At 30.9% G+C, this 23795-nt stretch overlaps 2 protein-coding genes across 3 annotated transcripts; one reads left to right on the top strand and one right to left on the bottom strand.

Annotated features, from left to right (window-relative positions):
- The first annotated feature begins 5748 nt into the window (after positions 1–5748).
- On the top strand, positions 5749–7956 carry LOC131623617 (UBP1-associated protein 2C-like). Of its 2 annotated transcripts, none has more exons than XM_058894628.1 (2): positions 5749–6937; positions 7535–7956. In XM_058894628.1, the coding sequence occupies exons 1-2, from the start codon at positions 5868–5870 to the stop codon at positions 7698–7700; spliced, it is 1236 nt and encodes a 411-aa protein (XP_058750611.1). In that variant the 5' UTR covers positions 5749–5867; the 3' UTR covers positions 7701–7956. The 2 variants fall into 2 exon arrangements, with proteins under 2 accessions (XP_058750611.1, XP_058750610.1); XM_058894627.1 differs by having other exon boundaries at positions 5750–6966; positions 7535–7799.
- A 6163-nt stretch (positions 7957–14119) lies between these two features.
- On the bottom strand, positions 14120–22821 carry LOC131623616 (transcription factor bHLH30-like). The gene is made up of 2 exons (XM_058894626.1): positions 22100–22821; positions 14120–14803 (listed from the first exon to the last, which is right to left on the bottom strand). Exons 1-2 carry the CDS (start codon positions 22367–22369, stop codon positions 14348–14350), a joined length of 726 nt encoding a protein of 241 aa, XP_058750609.1. The 5' UTR covers positions 22370–22821; the 3' UTR covers positions 14120–14347.
- Between the last annotated feature and the right edge of the window lie 974 nt (positions 22822–23795).

The raw sequence follows: 23795 nt of genomic DNA, 5'->3' as shown, positions 1-23795 counted from the left end.
TTCAGCTCCTAGAACACCTCAACAAAACGGAGTAGTTGAACGTAAAAATCGTGTTCTAGAGGAGCTGGCAAGAACAATGCTGAATGAGGGTAATCTACCAAAGTATTTCTGGGCTGACGCAATTAGTACAGCATGTTATGTTTTGAATAGGATAACAATACGTCCTATACTGAACAAAACTCCCTATGAATTACTAAAGGGTAGAAAACCAAATGTATCTCATCTCCATGTATTCGGTTGCAAGTGTTTTGTTTTGAACAATGGTAAGGATAATCTTGGCAAATTCGATGCTAAAGCTGATGAGGGCATATTCCTTGGTTACTCACAATCTAGCAAAGCATATCGAATATATAATAAGAGATTACTTATAGTAGAAGAGTCAGTACACGTTTCTTTTGATGAATCTTATGCAAAATATGTCGAGAAAGGTCTTTCATTTAATGGTGCAGGCCCATCCACTGAAGACATTGTCAAGGATAAGGAAGATGAGGATGAGAGTATTGTAAAGAAAGATGCTGAGAGAGAGAAAGATGAGTCTCACAATGAAAATGAAAAAGAAAGCATCTCAAACAATGAAGAACTTCCCAAGGCCTGGACAAACGTGAAAGACCATCCAATTGACAATATAATAGGAGACATCTCAAGGGGCGTTACAACACGCTCAAAGATAAGTAACTTCTGCCATCATTTTGCTTTTGTTTCACAAGTTGAGCCGAAAAACGCTAAGGACGCATTACTTGATGAGCATTGGCTAATGGCCATGCAAGAAGAATTAAACCAATTTAAACGGAATGATGTTTGGGACTTAGTCCCTCATCCGGGAGATCATCAAGTAATAGGCACTAGATGGGTTTTTCGTAACAAACTTGATGAAAACGGTGTTATTACTAGAAACAAAGCTAGATTAGTTGCTCAAGGTTACAATCAAGAGGAAGGTATTGATTATGAAGAGACATACGCTCCTGTAGCACGTCTCGAAGCTATTCGCCTTTTACTTGCTTATGCTTGTTCTAAAGACTTCAAACTATTCCAAATGGATGTTAAGAGTGCCTTTCTAAATGGCTATATAAATGAAGAAGTCTATGTTGCTCAGCCACCCGGCTTTGAGAATTACATGTATCCAACTCATGTTTATAAGCTGAAACGTGCTCTATACGGTCTTAAACAAGCCCCTCGGGCTTGGTACGAACGTTTGAGCAAATTTCTCCTTAGTCAAGGGTACTCGAGGGGTAAAGTTGATACCACTCTCTTTATTAAAAGAAAAGATAAGGATATTCTCTTAGTCCAAATTTATGTAGATGATATTATATTTGGGTCCACTAATGCAAAACTTGTCAAAGACTTTTTTAAGCTTATGCAGAGTGAATTTGAGATGAGTCTCATGGGTGAGCTGAATTTCTTCCTTGGCCTACAAATCAAGCAACTCAGTCATGGAACGTTTGTGAATCAAACTAAATATTGTACGGAGCTGCTCAAAAGATTTGGAATGAGTGAAGCAAAGGAAATTGACACACCTATGGCAACAAATACAAATCTAGACAAAGATGAGAAAGGTAAAGAGGTTGACGTGAAATTATACCGAGGTATGATAGGTTCACTATTGTATCTTACTGCTTCAAGACCAGACATTATGTTTAGTGTGTGTATGTGTGCAAGATATCAATCTTGTCCAAAAGAATCTCACTTGAAAGCTGTCAAAAGAATTCTGCGATACTTACGTGGAACTACTACATATGGCCTATGGTATCCAAAAGGAAATGAGTGTCATTTGGTAGGATTCTCCGATTCAGATTTTGCTGGCTGCAAATCCGATAGAAAAAGCACTAGTGGAACGTGTCATCTATTCTCAAACTCATTAATAAGTTGGCATAGTAAGAAACAAGTATCGGTTGCATTATCCACTGCTGAGGCAGAATATGTAGCTGCTGGAAGCTGCTGTGCACAAATATTATGGCTCAAGCAACAGCTTCTTGACTTTGGTATTAAGCTTGATCACATACCTATCATGTGCGACAACACAAGCGCCATAAACTTGAGTAAAAATCCTGTCTTACACTCACGTACCAAACATATTGAAATAAGGCATCACTTTCTACGAGATCATGTAGAGAAAGGAGACGTTACTTTTGAACATGTAGAAAGCAAGAAGCAACTAGCTGACATCTTCACCAAACCGCTAGCAACGGAGCAATATTTCAACATTCGTAGGGAATTAGGGATACTCGATATCTCTAATTTGGGCTAATTACGTTTGTTTTCTCTTAATATTATTTCTTTACTTTATGTATATATCTATTTGTCTTGCTAACAATTTTTTTAGCATAAAGGTAGCTCATCATCAAGCCAGGCGTCATATTGAAAAAGCGGTAACGCAATTGGTGTTCACTTCCAAAAATATTATTGATACTATAATATGCTATCAATTAACACGCTTATAGTGACCTCATGCATAAAAACTGCTCCTGCTCACATATGTGTCTCATTCTACCATTAACTACCTTTTACCTACTATACTATACATGCTAGCATTATTATCTATGGTTCTCTTGTTACTCTTCTATTCTCCTGTTCTCTCTTTTTGATGTTGACAAAGGGGGAGATAGATGCTGAGCGTACGGGGGAGCTTTGTTGAGAGATTGCCCTGTTGAGAGATAGATGCTGGATGTACGGGGGAGCTCTTTTGAGTCCTTGTCACTTACTACCAAAGCTTTTGAGTATTGGTTTGCCATCATCAAAAAGGGGGAGTTTGTGAATACAAGATTACACTCAAAGATGTTTTTGATTTATGGCAAACTCAAATGAGCATCCAAACAACAAGGAAGAATCAGAAAAGTAAAGCATTTGATCACTCATGAAAGCACAAGATGATCTACTATGCATACAAGTCGACTCAACACAAGCTGAACATGGAAAATGCAGAAAATCAGCAGTTAGGTCGACCTACTGTCAACCTAGGTCGACCTAGAATGAAGGAAAATCCATATACCTCTGCTAGGTCGACTCACAGTCCATTTAGGTCGACTCAAAATGAAGAAATCTTCATATCAGTCTGTTAGGTCGACCTACATAGCAACTAGGTCGACCTAATCTGAGAAAATGTTCCCAGAACGCACCAGAAGAGGATTCTGGTCGACCTACTCCTTCAACAGGTCGACCTAACTGGGAGCAAAATTCAGCAAGCTCTGTTAGGTCGACCTAAGCACTACAAGTGGTCGACCTAACTGATCAAGAAAGTCCAAAATTCAGTTATTCTTGATTCCAACTGCTATGCATCATATATATTGTGCAAGGGTAATTATTCAAGGCAACACCAACGACTGAAAGATACACAAACGCTTCTCATCTTCGTTCTTCATCATCTCCAACACAATTACACATAATCATTCTTGCGTTGCGGGTTAGTGATGAGTTCGATAACGTCCATGGAACGGAATTGAAGATTCCTAGTGGGTGAAGGTTTGTGGGGTTTGTTGGTGAATAAAATCTGCGGGTTTTGTCCTCCACGACGGGTGGTTCTTGGGGGTTTTTATCAAGAGGCGTTCATTGAGGATTCGGCTGAGTGTAACGATTGAGGAACGGGGAGTTCAAGGAATCAAGACACTGCAGAAGGGAATCAAAGTGAAGCTCTTGGATAACCTTGATCTGGCTCAAGATTAAGGGGGAAGAAGATTCAAAGGATCGACATAATTGGTTTATCGTTTATCGCTTTGTTATCTTCTTTGTATATACTACTTTCAACATTAATGAAAGATTACCCAATTTCAATTTGGAATTGGGGGCAGACGTAGTCGTAGCGAGGACGATCGACGAACTGCCTAAACAAATATCGTGTTCTTGTCGCTTTTACTTTCTCTTTTACTTTCTGTTCATAATTGGTTATAAGTGTAAAATTGATCAACGATTCGAGTGTTAAAATTGTGAATTAAAGTTCTGCACAAACATCACAATTCACCACAACTTGAATCACTATCAATTTGAACCTATCACCAAGTGTTTGTGTTTTTGCTTAATCCAATCTTACTGCATTGCAAAGCAAAGTTGTCAATCTAGAAGTTAATTGGATTTCAGTTGTTAAACGTATTGGTTAGCTATCATATTACTTCACCATCAATTCCACTTACTATTTGGTTTTGAAACACATACGACCTTTGCAATAGCGGTCCAGAATAGACGCAAGTCGATTCAGAACCGCTTTCGCTCAAGTCTGTAGAAAAATCTGTAAAAACTTAGTGAGATCTATTCACCCCCCCCTCTAGATCTATAGGCCAGCGTCTAACAGAACGAAGATCAACTTCAATGGTATTTAGAATCTATGACACCAACGTAGATTGAACAGTCCACCAGTCTTCAATTTGATCAGAATTTTCCTTTTGTGTTTCAATGGTGCCTTCTATAAAGCCACATTTCCTACGAGCACATAACAATATTTTCATGGCACGCGCCCATTCTTCATGGTTCTCCTCTCGAAATCACACTTGAGTTATCAAGTTTCCTAGATTATCATTGGAATTTAAATCATACAATGATTGAGCTTTCTTCACCGTTTTGTGGATCGTCTCTTTAGAAGACTTTTTTCAAGATCAGATACATCGTCATGATAAAACATTGTCTTAAAATTCCAAGTGAAACCTGTCAAGCTATGGTACCATAAATGAACCAGCGATAGAAAAATTCTAATATGTTTTTCTATGCACTGTGGCATAGAAATATATATACAAAGAGGCTCATAAACCCCTCTCCTAAGTTGCTATACAAATTGATATTTTTGAAAAAATTCCCATGTTCATGCCTATACCTTAATTCAGAGCATTATGTGGTATTAATATGAGATAACTAGCACACTAATTACAATTTATTTTCTCCTAAAAATATTGATTATGTCATTATTTTATTAGTTGATAATAATATTGAAGTTTTCAACTAAAATTTTGTTTGGGAGTTTGGAGGAGAAGAAAATAGAGAACTTAAAAAAAATGAAGAATTAAGTGAAAATGATAAAAAGATTTAAGTGGAAAGGTTTTGAAATTTATTTTTATTCAAAAGTTAAAATCCTCCTAATTTAGGAGAACTAAAAAATTGGATTGTAGAAAGGATTTGAAGTATTTTAAAAAGTTTAGACAATTGTTAAAATATAATTTATATTGTTATAGTATTTCAAAAATTAAAAATTTATTAATGATATATATATATATATATATATATATATATATATATATATATATATATATATATATATATATATATATATATATATATATATATATAAAATACTCTCTCCGCCTAAATTATTTGTCGCAATGATCCATTTCATACAGATTAAGAAACAATAATAAATAAAAGAGAGAGAATTGTGACTTTACCAAATTATCCTGATTAATTATTGGTGTATTCAAAATAATACTAATATTAAGTAAAAAAAACAATAAATTTAGAATACTGTATTTATTAGCGGGTACAATTAGAAGATTAAATATAAAATTGTATTGGTAATATAAAGTGACAAGTATTTTGGAACAATTTTTTTTCTTATAAATATGACATTTATTTTGGGACAGATGAAGTATTAAGAATTTCTCCATATTTTTTGATTTTTTTTTTCAAAACCTAATTATTTTTGATTAAACTATAAAATTGTGTCCTCTTGTTATCTAGTACAGTATTAAATTAAAAACAAGATATTTAAATAAAAAAAACAGAAGATTTGATATGTTAGTGAATTTAATTTAAATGACTACTATCGATATAATATATGGTTGCGTTGTGGTGCACGAGTAATCGTAGTAGTATTGTCTGTTTCACTTCGTAAAACCTAACTTCATCTTCTGGTTTCAAATCCCTAATTCCTAAATCCCTCAAGATCTATCACCATGGACTTCTCCAAGAAGCGCAAAACAGAAGAGAACGGCGACACCAATTCTCCTCCTCTCTCCAACGACGCCGACGTCGTCATAACAACCCTCACCCCAGAAGACATCCACAAGATTCTCCAACCCTTCACTCAGGACCAGCTACTCGACCTTCTTAAGTCCGCCGCCCTTCAACACCCCAACGTTCTCGATGCCGTACGCTCTGTCGCCGACCGTGATACCTCACGCCGGAAGCTTTTCGTCCGCGGCCTCTCAGGCGAGACCACCAGTGAGACGCTCCGTGCTGTGTTCGCTGCATACGGTGACCTAGATGAAGCAATCGTGATATTCGACAAATCGACCAGTAGGTCTAAGGGATACGGCTTCGTTGTTTTCCGACATGTCGACGGTGCAATTCTTGCCCTAAAGGAACCGAGCAAGAAGATTGACGGGAGAATGACGGTGACGCAGCTTGCGGCGGCGGGTGCGGGTTCTACCGGCGGGGATGTATCTGCTCGTAAGGTTTTTGTAGGTAACGTTCCTTTTGAAGTTTCAGCGGAGAGTCTATTGAGTGAGTTTTCGAAGTACGGTGAAATCGAAGAGGGACCATTAGGGTTTGATAAAGCGAGTGGGAAAACTAGAGGCTTTGCTTTCTTTGTGTATAAAACCGAAGAGGGTGCAAGGAACTCATTGGTGGAGTCTGTCAAAACCGTTGATGGTCACCAAGTGATTTGCAAGTTGGCTGTGGATAACAAAAAGCCGAAACCCGGGAACCAAAACCCATCAGGCTTCCCGGTGGATAATTCTAACCCTAATTATCATCATGCTCCTAATGCAGCAATGGTGCCACAGTATGGTGCCCCTCCTAATGCTTATGGACAACCGCCTTATGGTAATCAAGTTCCTTCTGGTGGCGGATATGGGCCGGGAATTGGTGGAGGTGCCCCTCAGTATGGCGGTCCGGTTCCTGGACCCGTGCCTGTTTCCGGTCCAAGAGGTCATCCTCCCTCTGTTGGTGGATACCCTGATGGTTCACAGTATGGTTACCCGTCGCAGCCTATGCCTATGCAGAGACCCCCTAACGGAGGAATGTACCAAGGCGTGCCACCTTATTATTGAGGTACTTTTTGTGTTTTGTTTTCAATTTTCTTTTCTAGGCCATATGTGATTGGTTTTCTGTTTTTGCTTTGTATGCAATATGTGTCTGCTTGTATAAGCTTTTGGTTTTGAGATTATGATGTAGTTTCTTATTTGCATTCAGTTTTCAACTATCTTTTGAAAAAATGGATTTAGGTTCACTTATTAACTGATCATGTTTTCAAGGTTTCCAATCTATGTTAATGTCTATCACTTCACTAGAAAGCTTTGTTGGTTTGTAAGAAACTCTATGCCCCTATTCATCAGTGAATATGTGTGTGACTCTTAACTGTAACTTGTAAGTTGATGGTTTTTAAAACAGTGAAGTTTGTTTTTGGTGTGCTTGTTACAAGGGCCTCCCCTCCATCTTATCAATTTGGTTTTATAAATTAATTGGCAATGTTTATTGGGTTTGATTGATATCTTTCTGCAAAATTTATCTTGTTTCATTTATTTGTTTGTTGATTGAATTTAACTTTTTAGTGATTATGATGATTTTTGACAGTTCACTGTTTTTTTGAATGTTAATTATTGGTTTGAGTTTTGTTTAGGTGTTTCGTTCAGCTTTGTGATGGCTTCTTGGGCGCTTGTGCTTTAAATGATTGTGCTGATTTCGTGCATGCAGACAATGAAATTTTTGGTCTTGGTTACATGGACTGCTATTTGTTGCTGCTTCACTACCTCTGCTTCTATTTGTTGTGCTCCTATTTACTCTAGCTGCTAGTTAAAGCTTACATAACATGGTGTAGTTTTTTTATGTAGTGATTATGTGGAAGTTTTGTTGAACTTTTTGTTTTGAGTATTTTGCTTCCTGAATTAGCTTGCCAAGTTCTTGATCAAGTTGCAAGGTGCATCACGTTGAATTTGAAACATGATATCGCTGTCTATGATTCTATGTGCATATATGTACTATGCATGGTTGTTGTGAACTTATGATGATATCTCAATTTAATTTTGATGTTTTAACTTTTTACCTCATTATTTGCTAGTATATGTTTATTATGGTCAGGCTTGTGTTTTGTTTAATTTTATTTATTTTTACATATCCTTTTGATTTGATTGTAAACTAATTCTGCATCAGACTTCTGTGAAATCAGTTTAGTGAAGTTGTGTAAACACCTTCTTTGGTGATTATCTGCCTTGTTTGTTGTGGGAATCCAAGCTCAAACTTGATGTGGCAATTGCAATGCCATTTTTGTGTGCATAAATCCATAATTTATACACACAAAAACACAATGATGGTTTTTTAAAACAAGATTTTACTATTTCTGAAAATATATTTTCAATGTAGGGAAAAAGCGAAGGATGTTTTGTATTCTTCACAGTTCATGATTTTTAAAATTTTAGTTTGGCTTGTGTAATACACAATAAAGCTTTGTCACACACACATCAAGTGGTTGTTAACTAGCCATTAGTATAACAAGAAAAGTATTTGAGCTAATAATTGATGATTGATTGCCGAAGCTGGTAATAAAGGAAAGCAAGATAAGAGAAATGTTAATGCTTTTGTCTCTCTTGAGCTAAAAGTAGGATATATGAAGGTAAAAAGTACAACACCATGTTTTGGTTTATTACCTTGTGTTGCACTGTGCTGCTATTGTGTATGTGGTGTTCTTTGTTTGGGTTCTAGAGGAGAATGGGCAACAATTAACTTTGCTATAATTTGGTGTTTCTTTTTTGTTTTCCCTCTCATTAGTCATCTCTTGGGACGAATAACTTGTTTGTTTGTTATCACTGAAAATTCTGCATAACTTCTAACTTCAATGGATTCTGTATCGAACCTTGTGAATGTTTTTGTTGTTGTTGTTGTTGTTGTTGACATAAATCTTGTGATTGTTATTGTCTGCCTTTTCTAATGAATTTTGAGGTGGTTCCTGTCCCATTTTCTATTTGGAGTGGATCGGCCAACACCGCATTGCCCTTTTCCACTGAGGTTAAGATGTAGGACTTTTGAATGCCAGTTTGGACCCTCAAATGTCTAGTTAGTAAAGGGAGCTATTTTTTGTATCATTCTCTGAAGTGACACAATTATTTTGTAACACATTTTCATCAAATATAAATGCTAATGATATAATGCATATGGTGCACTTGATTGCTTTCCTTAAAAGGCTGGCTTTCACAGTTATAACCACTTTTAAATTTGCATCGTTTCAAATAAATGGTATTAAAATCACAAGTGCATGTTGTGATTTGAGTAAATGATGTCTTGAGATGTTACTTTTGAACGGTGTTTCTGGCTGGTGATCAAATGGGATCGGAATGAATACTCGACCATGATACCACCAGGCACCTGGCTTGTGCATGATGGCTTCATGGGGGCACGTTTTAAGGGATTACTTTGAATGAAAGCCAGGGAATTTTTGTGTGGGTTATGGCATATGTGGAGGGAATTAGGGGCTAAATTGATTAAAATGGAATTTGATACCTTTTCTCTAAGGCCATTTGCTATGCATGCTACCTTATGACGCGAGTTTAAGAATTTGGTAGAGCAATTACATTTACTTGTCCAAGAGAAGGGAAATTGATTTGTTTTGGATTCGTTTAATAGGTAGATCATTTTTCTCAAAATCATCTGCATGATTGCCAACTAGATCAGCTGCATAGCAATATTTTGTTGCTGGCTTTGGCTAATTATTTTGGGCTGCACAACGTTGTTTTGCTACTCCCTTTAATTTACATATTACCTCGATACAACTAGATGGGGTGTCTTGTTGATGTCCTAAGTGCACATTAGCAAACATCGTGTGATTGGCATTAAGGTTCAAGCGAGCTTGTTTATGTGAGTTCAAGAGAAAACAACTCCACCTCTTGCAGCATATGGGAGAGATGGTTGTCTTTGATGCATTATGCGGCTACAATGGTTTGCGGCGACAAAATGGATCTGGTATGTTAGACATGTCAGTTTTGTCCGCAGTTTTTGTGAGCTGGATCAAGATTTTAATCCCGTACCCACTAATATGCTTGACCTGTCTCGTCTTGCTTTTTGTGGGCTTTTGCGTGCGTAAACATAACATTCTGCAAATTTTAGGCATTAAAAGTGCAGGGTATACAAATTAGGACCCCGCCCTCATTTTTTGTGTGTGGGCCATATCAAATTTTTAGGGTATGCACAAAATGTGATTTATTTCACAATGGTATTTTCACATTACACCCTAGCATTTGTGACGTTTGAAAAAAGAGGGATGTAACCAGACATTTGATTAGTTATATAAATGATTTAGAAAATAGTTTGGCACAAAATGTGATTTATTTCACAACGGGGCTTTCACATTCCACCATAGCATTTGTGACGTTTGAAAAAAGAGAGATGCATCCACACATTTGATTAGTTATATAAATGATTTAGAAAATATTTTGGCACAAAATGTGATTTTTGAAATGACGTTTGAAAAAAGAGGGATGCATCCACACGTTTGATTAGTAATATAAATGATTTAGAAAATGTTTTGGCATAAAATGTGATTTATTTTACACATTTGATTAGTTATATAAATGATTTAGAAAATGTTTTGGCATAAAATGTGATTTATTTCACAACGTTGTTTTTACATTCCATCCTAGCATTTTGCGACAATTAGAAAAACATGTTTAAACCAATTGAATTGCATTATATTAATGTCATAAATGTGGGTCTATTTTTGTTGTGTACAAGTGTGAGTTGGAAGTCCTATATTGTTTAGAAAAGTGAATGTTGAACACTTTATAAGTGAGGTAACTCATATACTTGTCAACTTAATGTTTAGAGAGAATATGTGTAATCTCTTTTATTTTTGTGTTGCTCTTGAACCAAGATGGATGATCCAATAGTGATATCAGCGTCGATGGTTCAATTAAGAGACTGACTTCTTGTATCAAAACTGTTCTTAACAATGTGGTGGTCAGACGGTGGTACAAGTGTATGAGCATGAAAGAGCTTTCGCTCGAGGAAGAGTATATGTGGAAGAAAGAGCTTTTGTTTGAGGGGGAGGGTCGTTGTAGTGTCCGCACCGATAATACAAGTGTATGTGGATGAAAGAGTTTTCGTTTGAGGGAGAGTATATGTGGATGAAAGAGCTTCCATTTGAGGGGAAGTATAGTGTATGGACTCACACTTGAGGGGAAGATTATTATATACAGATGTGAGTTTTTGATCTAATGTGGATGTTTATCATGATGACCGAACAATTTTGACTTATATCTTGGAAAGCAAATTTTTAAAATAATAAGGTTGTCTAGTTAATAAATTTAAAGTCATTTTTAACAACTGTCTCTTCTTTTTCATATTGGTTTTGTTTGAGTAAGAGTATTCCCAAATTGTGGTAGTTCAAGAGATGGTTCACAACATGAAGATGTTGATAGAAAAGTTGAGTTCCTTTACTATTAAAGCTAACTTAATTGAAGCTTATGATATGATGTGGTGAGATTTTATTACCAATGTTCTTAAGTGTTAAGAGTGTGTTTGGATGAGTTAATTGAAAAAATTTAAGAAATTTAAAATTTTAAGTAATTCAAATAATTCGATTGAAATTCATTCATTTTAAAATTCTTTTGTTTTGATAGAGTATTAAAATGATTCATTGTTAAATTTTTGGGGTTATTTTTATAAATTTTAAAACTTTTGAGTCAAATTTAAAATATAAAAATATGGACCAATTTGTAATTTTTGAAAATTTAAAGGATCAATTTATAAAATTTGAAAATTATTAGGGACTTATTTGCAATTTATAAAAATGTTAGGGTGAATTTGAAACTTTCATAAGATATAGGGACCATCTTGCAAAATTTGAAAAATTAATAATAAACAATTTAGCATTTGCATTATACAGGATAAAGAAGCAATTTCAAATTCTTTACTTTTTGGTATCATTTGGAATTTCTTAAATCAAACTTGAATAAAATACTTCATAAATTTCCATCATTTTAACGATTCTCCATATTTTGTATCTAAACAATGAATTTTGGTCAATTCATTTTAAATTCTCTCAAAAAGTTGTTTTTCCTCATTAAAATGTTTCTCCAAACACACTCTAAGGGAGTTACACTTTCAAGGAAGATTATTAGTACTATAACGATTTTGGCCAGAAGTGTAAATGTGTTTTGTACAGATTTTTATTTTTATTTTGAATGTTGTTAATTAATTTAGTAGTAATTTAATGTGTAAAAGTCATGTTTTAAAAACCGGACCGGCCGGTCGGACCGATCGAACTGGGAACCGGCCAGGTTGGTTCAATAGCTGGATCGGAAATGTCTTTGAACCGATGTGAACCGGTCAAAATCGATGTAAACCGCTAAAACTGGGAAAATCGGCGGTTTTTGTGAACCGGCGGTTTAAATGCATTTCTTTATTTATTTATTTATTTTTATTTTAAAAAATTAAAACAATGTCTTTTTGACTATTTTAATGTAAAATTAAAATAAAAAATAAAAAAATAAAAAAATTGTTCCTGATGCAGTTGATTTTGTTACCGATAATTTTGATATTGAAGAAGTAGGTCCCAACATTGAAACAATTTTTTTTATTGAAATTATATTTAATAGACAATGAAATTATTTTGTTATAAATTATTAAATTAGATTATATTGCGATTAAACTTTCGTTTGCAATTATATTTTATAATTATGTTCTATTTTATTGTGTGTGATACCTATGCGTAAAATTTGAATTTAAATATAAATTTGTGAATTTATTTATAGTATGATATTTTCAAAAAATTTAAGTGCTAGTTATATTTTTTAGAGACTGAATTATTCGGTTTGACAGATTTTATACCTATATAATTTTGATATAACGACTCGTCTATTCAACTGAGTTATCCGGTTTAACCCAGTTTAGTCATGCAGTTCGACTAGTGACTCGGTGGTTCGACCAATAAACCAGTGACCCAATATCCTCACCGGTTTAATTTCCGGTCCGGTTTTTAAAACACTGTGTAGAGTAAAAGTCTCTAGATAGAAAATTTTCATTCATAGAGCATTTGAAAGTTTTCTCATGCATTAAACTTTTTTGTTACGAAGTCTCTTATAATTTGAATTAAATTATGCGAAGAGTTGAATCAATTGAAACTAATGTGTTAGATTTTGATTGAAGTTTTGATCAAATTTAATTGAACAAACACAAGTCAATTCAAAATCATGAAGACATTATGTTTATTTGAATTGAATGTTTTCTTGAATCGATTCAAGAATTAGATTACTTGAATAGAATCATACAAACTTTGTACATTAGATATCATAGTGCAAAAAGCAAATTTTGATGAATTATCCATCAAGATTACACTAGCCCCCTACAAGGACGATAGCGGCTGAGTCAAGTCACTATAAACTCACCAACCCAATCTTCTAATTCTAATTTCTTTACGATTTTAATATTAAATTTGTTGAAAACATATCTAATTTGTTAGGTTTAAATTTTTGCATTCATAATGTTATTGATTGAAGATGAACCAAACTATTTCGTAAAAAAATATTGAGCCTTTGTTTTAATCAATCAATTATCTCACCATTAGATATGTTATTTGTAATTCAGGAATCCCTAAAAAGTGATAACATCCATCCCTTTGACTCTGAGGGAGGCTATTGACCGCCTATTTCTTAAAGAGTCATGATTTAACTTCGCACACGCACTTAGAAGATGGATAAACGATATTACTCATGTTTTTCCCTTAGAGCGAACCCTTGTGCCACATGAAGAATATGCCTTAGGCCGCATCTCATAGGGGCAAGCGCCCAACAAAAGACATATACCGTCCTATTTGAAGGCCCTTACAAATATATCACTGCATATACCAATAAAAAGCGACAACACTAATATCATCAACCTTACATAAAATCTTGTGTTGCAATCTTGCACCAAGCACATTAAAATTTGAAACCATTTTCTTTTGGATCACGTAAAAAATGATGATGTCACGTTTAAATACGCCGACACAAAATCTGTATGAGAATTAAGTATCTTATACTTTCTTTAGTAAAATCTATTCCCACTTTTTATTATATTTGAGCTAACAGTTGATTTTGGAGCTCATATAACATCTATTTTAATTAATGTATCACGGTTGATATGATTTTCTAAACCTATTATTGAAGAGAATATTGTTAATGGTCTATTTTCAGCTCTTATTAGTTATTACCTATGAAGAGAAAATTTCCCTATTGATATTTTGGAAGTATTCAATATAACTTTTTAGTGTTTGATTTGATGAAGAAAACAAAATATTATTGAAGTAAACATACTCAAACATTAAGCATCTTAGGCTTATTACAATGCATTTTTCTCCATAAAACTTCCAATAACACAAATCTCTAACGGGTCCACACACTCGCACACTTAGTTTTATGGCATCAACATGAGAAAATTTTAGAGTCCCTTATAATATTACAACACATCAACATATTCTTCTCCTCTTGTTTGGATACGAAGTTCTAAGTGCAAATTCCATTGACATAGAAGCCTTTTCCAACACAGAACCAAGTGCCTTATGAACAACATTTGCAATACTTTGACAAGCTTCAACATTAACACTATTATTATGCCCTTTGCAACATGTGAATACAAACACATTCTTCATTCTACTTTCCAATGTTGACATCTCTGACTTCACTAGTTGAAGTTGAAGTGCATCAAGTGTTTTTTTAAGGTCAGAAAGTATCTCAGGTTGGTAATCACAGCATATAGTTGCCATGTAAGACATGCATCCATATCCTAGTTTAGTATCATATGGTTCAACTTTCACTTCATCGGTTTCCATTGGAATTAGAAAACCTTTGCTTGCTTCCATTGCATGATTCTTTAATTCCTTCACTTGGCTGATCACTTTAGCAAGTAATGTGGCTCTGTCCATCTAAAAGACATCAAGTTATTTATTTATTTATTTATTAACTATGATGATTGATATATATATATATATATATATATATATATATATATATATATATATATATATATATATATATATATATATATATATATATATATATATATATATATATATATATATATATATATATATATATATATATATATAAAATAGTATTTCATTGTTCCACATCACCATTATATGAGTTGTGTGACAAATGAAGATAAAATGGCGGTGGAATAAAACAACAAAAAACATAGCTCAAGAAACTGACTATGTCATGCCCTCCAGAAGAAAAAGAACAGCTTGCATAGTTGCAAGTCAACGACAAAAGTTCAAAGCAATATCTTAATCAATCTAATTGCAATGAAAACGTTTGTTCTCTTTTTTATTTATTTTGATGAAAGCCATCAGATTAAAATAACTTACTTTTTAATGTTGTATATTTTTGTTAGATGTATGTTTTTTTTCCAAATATATAGTTCTATTTAGAGATAATATAATTCTATTTAGGGAGTCGAATAAGAATATTAATGAGAAGTTGGAGATGTATAGACAAGTCTTAGAAATACATGACTTTCGTCTGAATATAAGTAAGATAAAATTTCACACAAAAAAAAGAAGAATTTTTAATCTAGTGATAAAAATTGAAGATCATATCATCCTACAAGTCAGACGATTTAAATATTTTGGATTGATAATGCTAAACGACGTAGAAATAGAAGTGCCTCAAAAATTTTATGTGACACAAAAGTTATGTTTAAGTTGTACGAGACTGAATGTTGGATGATAAAAAGTCAATACGAAAATAAAATAAGTGTGTTAGAGGTGAGAAATTTATATTAGATATGTTGCAAGACTAAACGAGAAAAAATTAAGAATATTATATTGGAGAGGTTGAGATAAAATTTATACTAAAAAATGTATATCTAAGTGGTTTGTGTCTGTAAAAATTAAAAATTAAAAATATTATAGTAAAAAAATTAAGGAAGAATTAAAAAATTTATAAAAGAAGTTTAAAAAATTCTCAAAATTTGAATAAAACATAATATTAAAATATTATGATAAAATTTGATCATGTCTACCACTTGAATTAGTAAAATAATATTTGGTTGTTGTTGTATATTTGTGTTCATGTGATGGTGACTAATCAAGCAAGTAATGTTTGATATTACATTAAATAATAAATTATTTCCTGAAGAAGAAACCGTGAAAATAATATTATCATGAACTATACATAATTGGTGAGGTTGTTTGTCATGCAGAATAAACAATGATAAAATGATGGACCATGGTAGTTGACTTTAGAAATAAGTAACTCTCACAACAAGTTGACCATATAATGACAACAATGATATAATCAGAAAACCATTAATTTAATCTCAATAATGCACTTCAAATTTCAATACTTGTCGTGTTTACAGTAATCAAAAGACTGAGCTCCATCTACTATCTAGCAATCAAAACAATAGTCCTGCACAATTACATTATTGCCCTTCCTTTTTAACTAATTTTCTACTCAAAGGTTAGTTTGATCATTTCATAAACCAACTATTTTTCTACACTTCTCACATATCCTCACCTTTTCCTTTTCTTCTTTTCATTCAAATTTCAAATTTCCCCCACATTTCTTTTTCTTACACTTACTTTCTTACATTTCAACTTTCTTATTCATATTTATTTTCTTATTTTTCTTATACTACTCTTATTCTATCTCACTTCTCTCTCCACATTTATTTTTCATTTCATTTCTACTTACTTTTCTCTCTCTTTCTCTCTTGCATTTTTCTCTCCAATATTTTCACTTTTATTTTAATTTTTTCGCTCACAATTTTGATAAATTGAATTAACATAATTATTAAAAAAATTATTTTCAAATGTCAAAATGATTCATAATTATTAAAAAAATTATTTTCACATGTCAAAATTTCTACTTTTCTCACGGATCACTATGAACAAAATACATATTTTGTTTTAGTTGACATTATACTTATTTGAGACACAAAATTCTTATTTTCAAATGTCAAAATGATTCATAATTATTAAAAAAATTATTTTCACATGTCAAAATTTCTACTTTTCTCACGGATCACTATGAACAAAATACATATTTTGTTTTAGTTGACATTATACTTATTTGAGACACAAAATTCTTATTTTCAAATGTCAAAATTTTCTATTTTTCTCACGGGGCACTATCAATAAAATAATAATTTTATTTTAATTAATAATTATCTTTATTTGAGACACAAAATTTTTATTTTCAAATATTCAAATTAAATTTAAATTATTATTATTCATTTTATAATTAAATAACTCATTTCAAATTTAGATGTATATTTAAATAAAATCTATATCGTATTAAATAAATTTGTAACAGGACACGATCAGTTAAATTTACGCAATTTTTTTTTTGATAAATATTGCTTTCAATATGCATTTGAATACAAATTTACTATACAAAATTATTTTAACCTATACAAACTCATGAATATCATTAATTTTTTATACAAATTATTTTTTCGCTCACAATTTTAATAAATTGAATTAACATAATTATTAAAAAAATTATTTTCAAATGTCAAAATTATTCATAATTATTAAAAAAATTATTTTCACATGTCAAAATTTCTACTTTTCTCACGGATCACTATAAACAAAATACATATTTTGTTTTAGTTGACATTATACATTTGAATACAAATTTACTATACAAAATTATTTTAACCTATACAAACTCATGAATATCATTAATTTTTTATACAAATTATTTTTTCGCTCACAATTTTAATAAATTGAATTAACATAATTATTAAAAAAATTATTTTCAAATGTCAAAATTATTCATAATTATTAAAAAAAATATTTTCACATGTCAAAATTTCTACTTTTCTCACGGATCACTATAAACAAAATACATATTTTGTTTTAGTTGACATTATACTTATTTGAGACACAAAATTCTTATTTTCAAATGTCAAAATTTTCTATTTTTCTCACGGGGCACTATCAATTAAATAACCATTTTATTTTAATTAACAATTCTTATTTGTAACGGAACACGATTAGTTAAATTCACACAAATTGTTTTTTGATAAAAATTGCTTTCAATATGCATTTGAATACAAATTAACTATACAAAATTATTTTAACCTATACAAACTCATGAATATCTAATTTTTTATATAATTATACTTATCATTCAATATTTTAAATATCTAAATAAATTATATATATAATATCAAATAAATGTACCCGTGCGGCAGCACGGGTAGTTTACTAGTTCTTCTTTTAAAATTATAAATAAAATTATGGGACAACTTCCCTACCAATTAGTATAAATCTACTATCTAGCAATCAAAACAATAGTCCTGCACAATTACATTATTGCCCTTCCTTTTTAACTAATTTTCTACTCAAGGGTTAGTTTGGTCATTTCATAAACCAACTATTTTTCTACACTTCTCACATATCCTCACCTTTTCCTTTTCTTCTTTTCATTCAAATTTCAAATTTCCCCCACATTTCTTTTTCTTACACTTACTTTCTTACATTTCAACTTTCTTATTCATATTTATTTTCTTATTTTTCTTATACTACTCTTATTCTATCTCACTTCTCTCTCCACATTTATTTTTCATTTCATTTCTACTTACTTTTCTCTCTCTTTCTCTCTTGCATTTTTCTCTCCAATATTTTCACTTTTATTTTAATTTTTTCGCTCACAATTTTAATAAATTGAATTAACATAATTATTAAAAAAATTATTTTCAAATGTCAAAATGATTCATAATTATTAAAAAAATTATTTTCACATGTCAAAATTTCTACTTTTCTCACGGATCACTATGAACAAAATACATATTTTGTTTTAGTTGACATTATACTTATTTGAGACACAAAATTCTTGTTTTCAAATGTCAAAATGATTCATAATTATTAAAAAAATTATTTTCACATGTCAAAATTTCTACTTTTCTCACGGATCACTATGAACAAAATACATATTTTGTTTTAGTTGACATTATACTTATTTGAGACACAAAATTCTTATTTTCAAATGTCAAAATTTTCTATTTTTCTCACGGGGCACTATCAATAAAATAATAATTTTATTTTAATTAATAATTATCTTTATTTGAGACACAAAATTTTTATTTTCAAATATTCAAATTAAATTTAAATTATTATTATTCATTTTATAATTAAATAACTCATTTCAAATTTAGATGTATATTTAAATAAAATCTATATCGTATTAAATAAATTTGTAACAGGACACGATCAGTTAAATTTACGCAATTTTTTTTTTGATAAATATTGCTTTCAATATGCATTTGAATACAAATTTACTATACAAAATTATTTTAACCTATACAAACTCATGAATATCATTAATTTTTTATACAAATTATTTTTTCGCTCACAATTTTAATAAATTGAATTAACATAATTATTAAAAAAATTATTTTCAAATGTCAAAATTATTCATAATTATTAAAAAAATTATTTTCACATGTCAAAATTTCTACTTTTCTCACGGATCACTATGAACAAAATACATATTTTGTTTTAGTTGACATTATACATTTGAATACAAATTTACTATACAAAATTATTTTAACCTATACAAACTCATGAATATCATTAATTTTTTATACAAATTATTTTTTCGCTCACAATTTTAATAAATTGAATTAACATAATTATTAAAAAAATTATTTTCAAATGTCAAAATTATTCATAATTATTAAAAAAAATATTTTCACATGTCAAAATTTCTACTTTTCTCACGGATCATTATAAACAAAATACATATTTTGTTTTAGTTGACATTATACTTATTTGAGACACAAAATTCTTATTTTCAAATGTCAAAATTTTCTATTTTTCTCACGGGGCACTATCAATTAAATAACCATTTTATTTTAATTAACAATTCTTATTTGTAACGGAACACGATTAGTTAAATTCACACAAATTGTTTTTTGATAAAAATTGCTTTCAATATGCATTTGAATACAAATTAACTATACAAAATTATTTTAACCTATACAAACTCATGAATATCTAATTTTTTATATAATTATACTTATCATTCAATATTTTAAATATCTAAATAAATTATATATATAATATCAAATAAATGTACCCGTGCGGCAGCGCGGGTAGTTTACTAGTTCTTCTTTTAAAATTATAAATAAAATTATGGGACAACTTCCCTACCAATTAGTATAAAATTGGACAAAAAACTGGATAACCTAACATCAAGTAATCACAAGTAGGGGTGGAAATAGGTCAAACCGATAACAGAGACATATAAACTAGTCTACACATGCTCATGCTAGACTAAATTTTTTTAATAAAAAATATCTAAGCTTTTTTTAAGCCTATTTACTTAAAAAGGCTAGGTCTCAGGCCAATTTTTTTTTTTAAGTCTATTAAGCCGGTCGATTTAAATAAATATGAATAATTATTTTATTATTATGTTATATTTTGTACTTTGAATTAAAATACATAAATAATACTTGCTTATATTGAAGAACTTGTGAAAATAAGATGAAAACATCTTATGAACATTGTTTTCATAAGTTCGTTTAAAGAAATAGTTTAACAGAACTTATGCTAATAGGTAATTTAAAATAAGTCAATGCAAATAAATTTTTAGTCTCTTGATCTTTTAGTTAGTTAGTCTATTTAAATATTATTTTAATTCCTTATTTACATATGTCTAAAACAAATAGGCTTTAGGTAGGCTAACAGACTAACCAGACCTTCAAAAAGTCTAGGCTAAGGCCTAAAAATAAACCTATAACATCCCTAATCACAAGATACCATTTGATTTTCATATATTTAATTATATTTTAAATGATATAATTTTTTGATGTTTTCAAAACAGTTTATACTAAAGATAATTTTACCTAACTTTTTAAATTAGATAAATAAAAATTCACCATAAAATTGTGTTATTTAAACATCAAAATATAGACGCCATATATTTCTATATTTCTCTCACTTATAACTTTTACAATCTCCACTATATTTCTCTCACTTATAACTTTTACAATCTCCACGCATTTAAAAGACATACACAAAATTTAGAAAACAGTGTATTCTATATGAAAAATCATTTTCTTTAATAGTAAAATTATCTTCTTCTTATCTCTTATGGGCCGACCAAAATAGCCATCAGCCGATTACTTAAAGAAAACTCGCTCGAATTGATCGCAGTATAGAGGAATTAATGTGGAAGAATATAGGAGATGAAGAGCATCATACATCTAGAGAATATATGGTTGTTACAACCGTCTCATTATATACAGGGTACACACGTTACTTTCAGGTATATAATTTCAAATTCAAATTTCGTTTATTATTCTCCTTCACATTTTAACTTGAGCGTTGAAGTGTTAATCCTCCAGGTCAGACCCTTCTCTATGATTGAGGCACTTTGGGGGTCAATGAGGGAACACTTTTATACTTGTCACACACATTTGTGAGAGACACACCACATACTCACACAAAACCTTAAGGTGATAGGTGTGTGGGTTCTCTCACTTATAAAGTGTTCATTCTTTCCTTTTCTAATCAATGTGAGACTTCTTCCTCACACTTGATTCTCAACACTCTATGGCATCCGAGGTTTAGGTCCTTCGTTATCCCAAGTAACTATCGATTCGTGGATCAATTATGGTTCTATAACTTAATAATATCTAAATCTTATTCGCATAAGTATTCAAGGATACGAGTGTAATTGTCATGCCTAAATATTAGGAAGTTGTTATGCAACAAATAAGTATTTTGATCACAATCTTTCTTATGTTGGAAATCCACCAATATCTATCATGAATTTCTATCAATCTTGAAGAACAAGATTGTTAGTACCACGCAATGACAATGAAAAATATGAAAGAAATTAAGAAAAATAATGATTTTTTGCAGAGTTTCTCTCTACCCGCAAACTGTGAAAAACTTCTCATTAACTTGCAATTGCGTGAATACAACTTGACTACTAAAATATGGATTACTCCCTCTATTTATAGATTTAGGTTAACTTGCTCTCTAAGCCAAAAGCTCAAAATTATAAAAAAACCTAAAATACCTATTTTAGAATTAAATCAAATCAAATCAAATTTGTGTGTAAGGAAATCAAATCAAATCTAGTTTCACACAAATGACAATTTAGCATCTCCTACAACAATTAATAATTTAACAAAAATCAAAACCAATTTTACAATCAACAAAAGAACAATATTCCAACCGAAGGCAACGAAAAAATACCTTTTGATGAGTAGAAGGCACAAGACCACGTAATGTAGCAAGATGACCATTTATTCTCTCCCTCCTTCTCCTCTCCGCTTCACTATGATTCTTCAAAGCAGCCAAAGCTTTCGCCTCACAATTCTCATTCTTACCACCAACCCTTTCTGTCAACGATGACAACAACAACCCATCTCTCGAAACACCATCAGAACCTCCAATCTCATGCAAAGAGTGACTCAACAGCTCCAAATCATCATACCCAGTTGAAGAAAATTTCCCACAAAACATAGTTCTGACTCTGGATTTCACACTGCGATCACTAACGATGTTGCTACTTGCGAAAGAGAAGATGAAAAAAACCAGGTGGACGAGTAGTAGGGGCGAACCAAAATGAAAGCTTTTGAAAACGGATGTTGCTTTGTTTGTTGATAGTATCGTTGGTCATAACTTCCATTAAGCAAAGGGAGGACGAATTTTTTAGAGGATTATTGAAACAGAAGTAGATTAATGTGAAAAGATCCACATTTTGTTCTTGATGATGTTGAGTTCGACCATTTGTAGGTGGGAAAAGAGAAAAAGGAAGAGAATTTTGAGATTTATTCTGCCTTGGATTTCAATGGAAGAACAGACAAGGTACAAGGTTTTAGATGATTGATGAGTAGTGTTTGTGACTTTTGAACTTATGGAAACATTGGTACCACGTTGTTGACTATTTATAGAACTTGCTGTTGTAGTCTCTGTGTAATGGTGTAAATAAATTGTAATAGTGTAATACACCTAATATTAATAAAATAGAATATGGGTTTTTGATGGAATGAATAAAAAAGTCTATTGATTTATTTATTAATGATTGATATTAATTAATTTAAGGTGTTTTGAATTGGACATTATACCAAAAACCTTTATTTATTTATTTATTTATTTATTTTGACATTAATATTTTTATAGGGTTGGCAAGTCAAAATATATTTAAGAGGGCGTTTGCTGCAAGGATTCAAAATGGTTTTTAGAAATAAGTTATTCAAGAATAGAAATAGAGAAGTTTGATTTTCAAATATTTTTAAAAAATGTGTTAGGCATATTATTTAATATTTTAAAGAAAACTAGTAAAACTATTTATCAATAAAAAATTGAGTAAAATTTTATGGAAATGAATATGTTTAGCTTCTTGAAAATATAATTCTTAAACTTGAAACAAACACTCCAAAATATTTATTTACAATATTTCTATTTTTTAATTATATATTATTAAATTATAAGTTATTTTATTATATAAATAAATTATTAATGTTATATATATTTTTATTATATTATTAAATAAATGTAAATAACTTTTATAAAATAGATTAACACTACTAATGATAGACGATTTGAATTTTTATATAAATTTATGAATAAATAATTTATTTTATTATTTATATTAGATAATTATAAATCTTAATGAGTGCCCCAATTTTACCTCGCCTGTGAAAATAATTTTTTCTATTTTAAATTTAAATGGTTTTGATATTTTTTTTCATGATGTGCAACTTATATATTTTATTCTTAAAATTTTGTTTTGATTGATGTAATCAAATGAAGCGGAACGGGATGAAATAAAAGGATATTTAATTGTTTGTATGAGAGGGAGCATAGTTGAATGAAGTGATATGAATTCTATCTCATTGCATAATTTACCATTATATTTTTTCTCCGATTATGACGGAATGCTGAA

This window comes from Vicia villosa, unplaced genomic scaffold, assembly GCF_029867415.1.
Source record: "Vicia villosa cultivar HV-30 ecotype Madison, WI unplaced genomic scaffold, Vvil1.0 ctg.000074F_1_1, whole genome shotgun sequence".
Classification (NCBI taxonomy): domain Eukaryota; kingdom Viridiplantae; phylum Streptophyta; class Magnoliopsida; order Fabales; family Fabaceae; genus Vicia; species Vicia villosa.
This window is presented reverse-complemented; position numbering and strand designations above follow the sequence as displayed.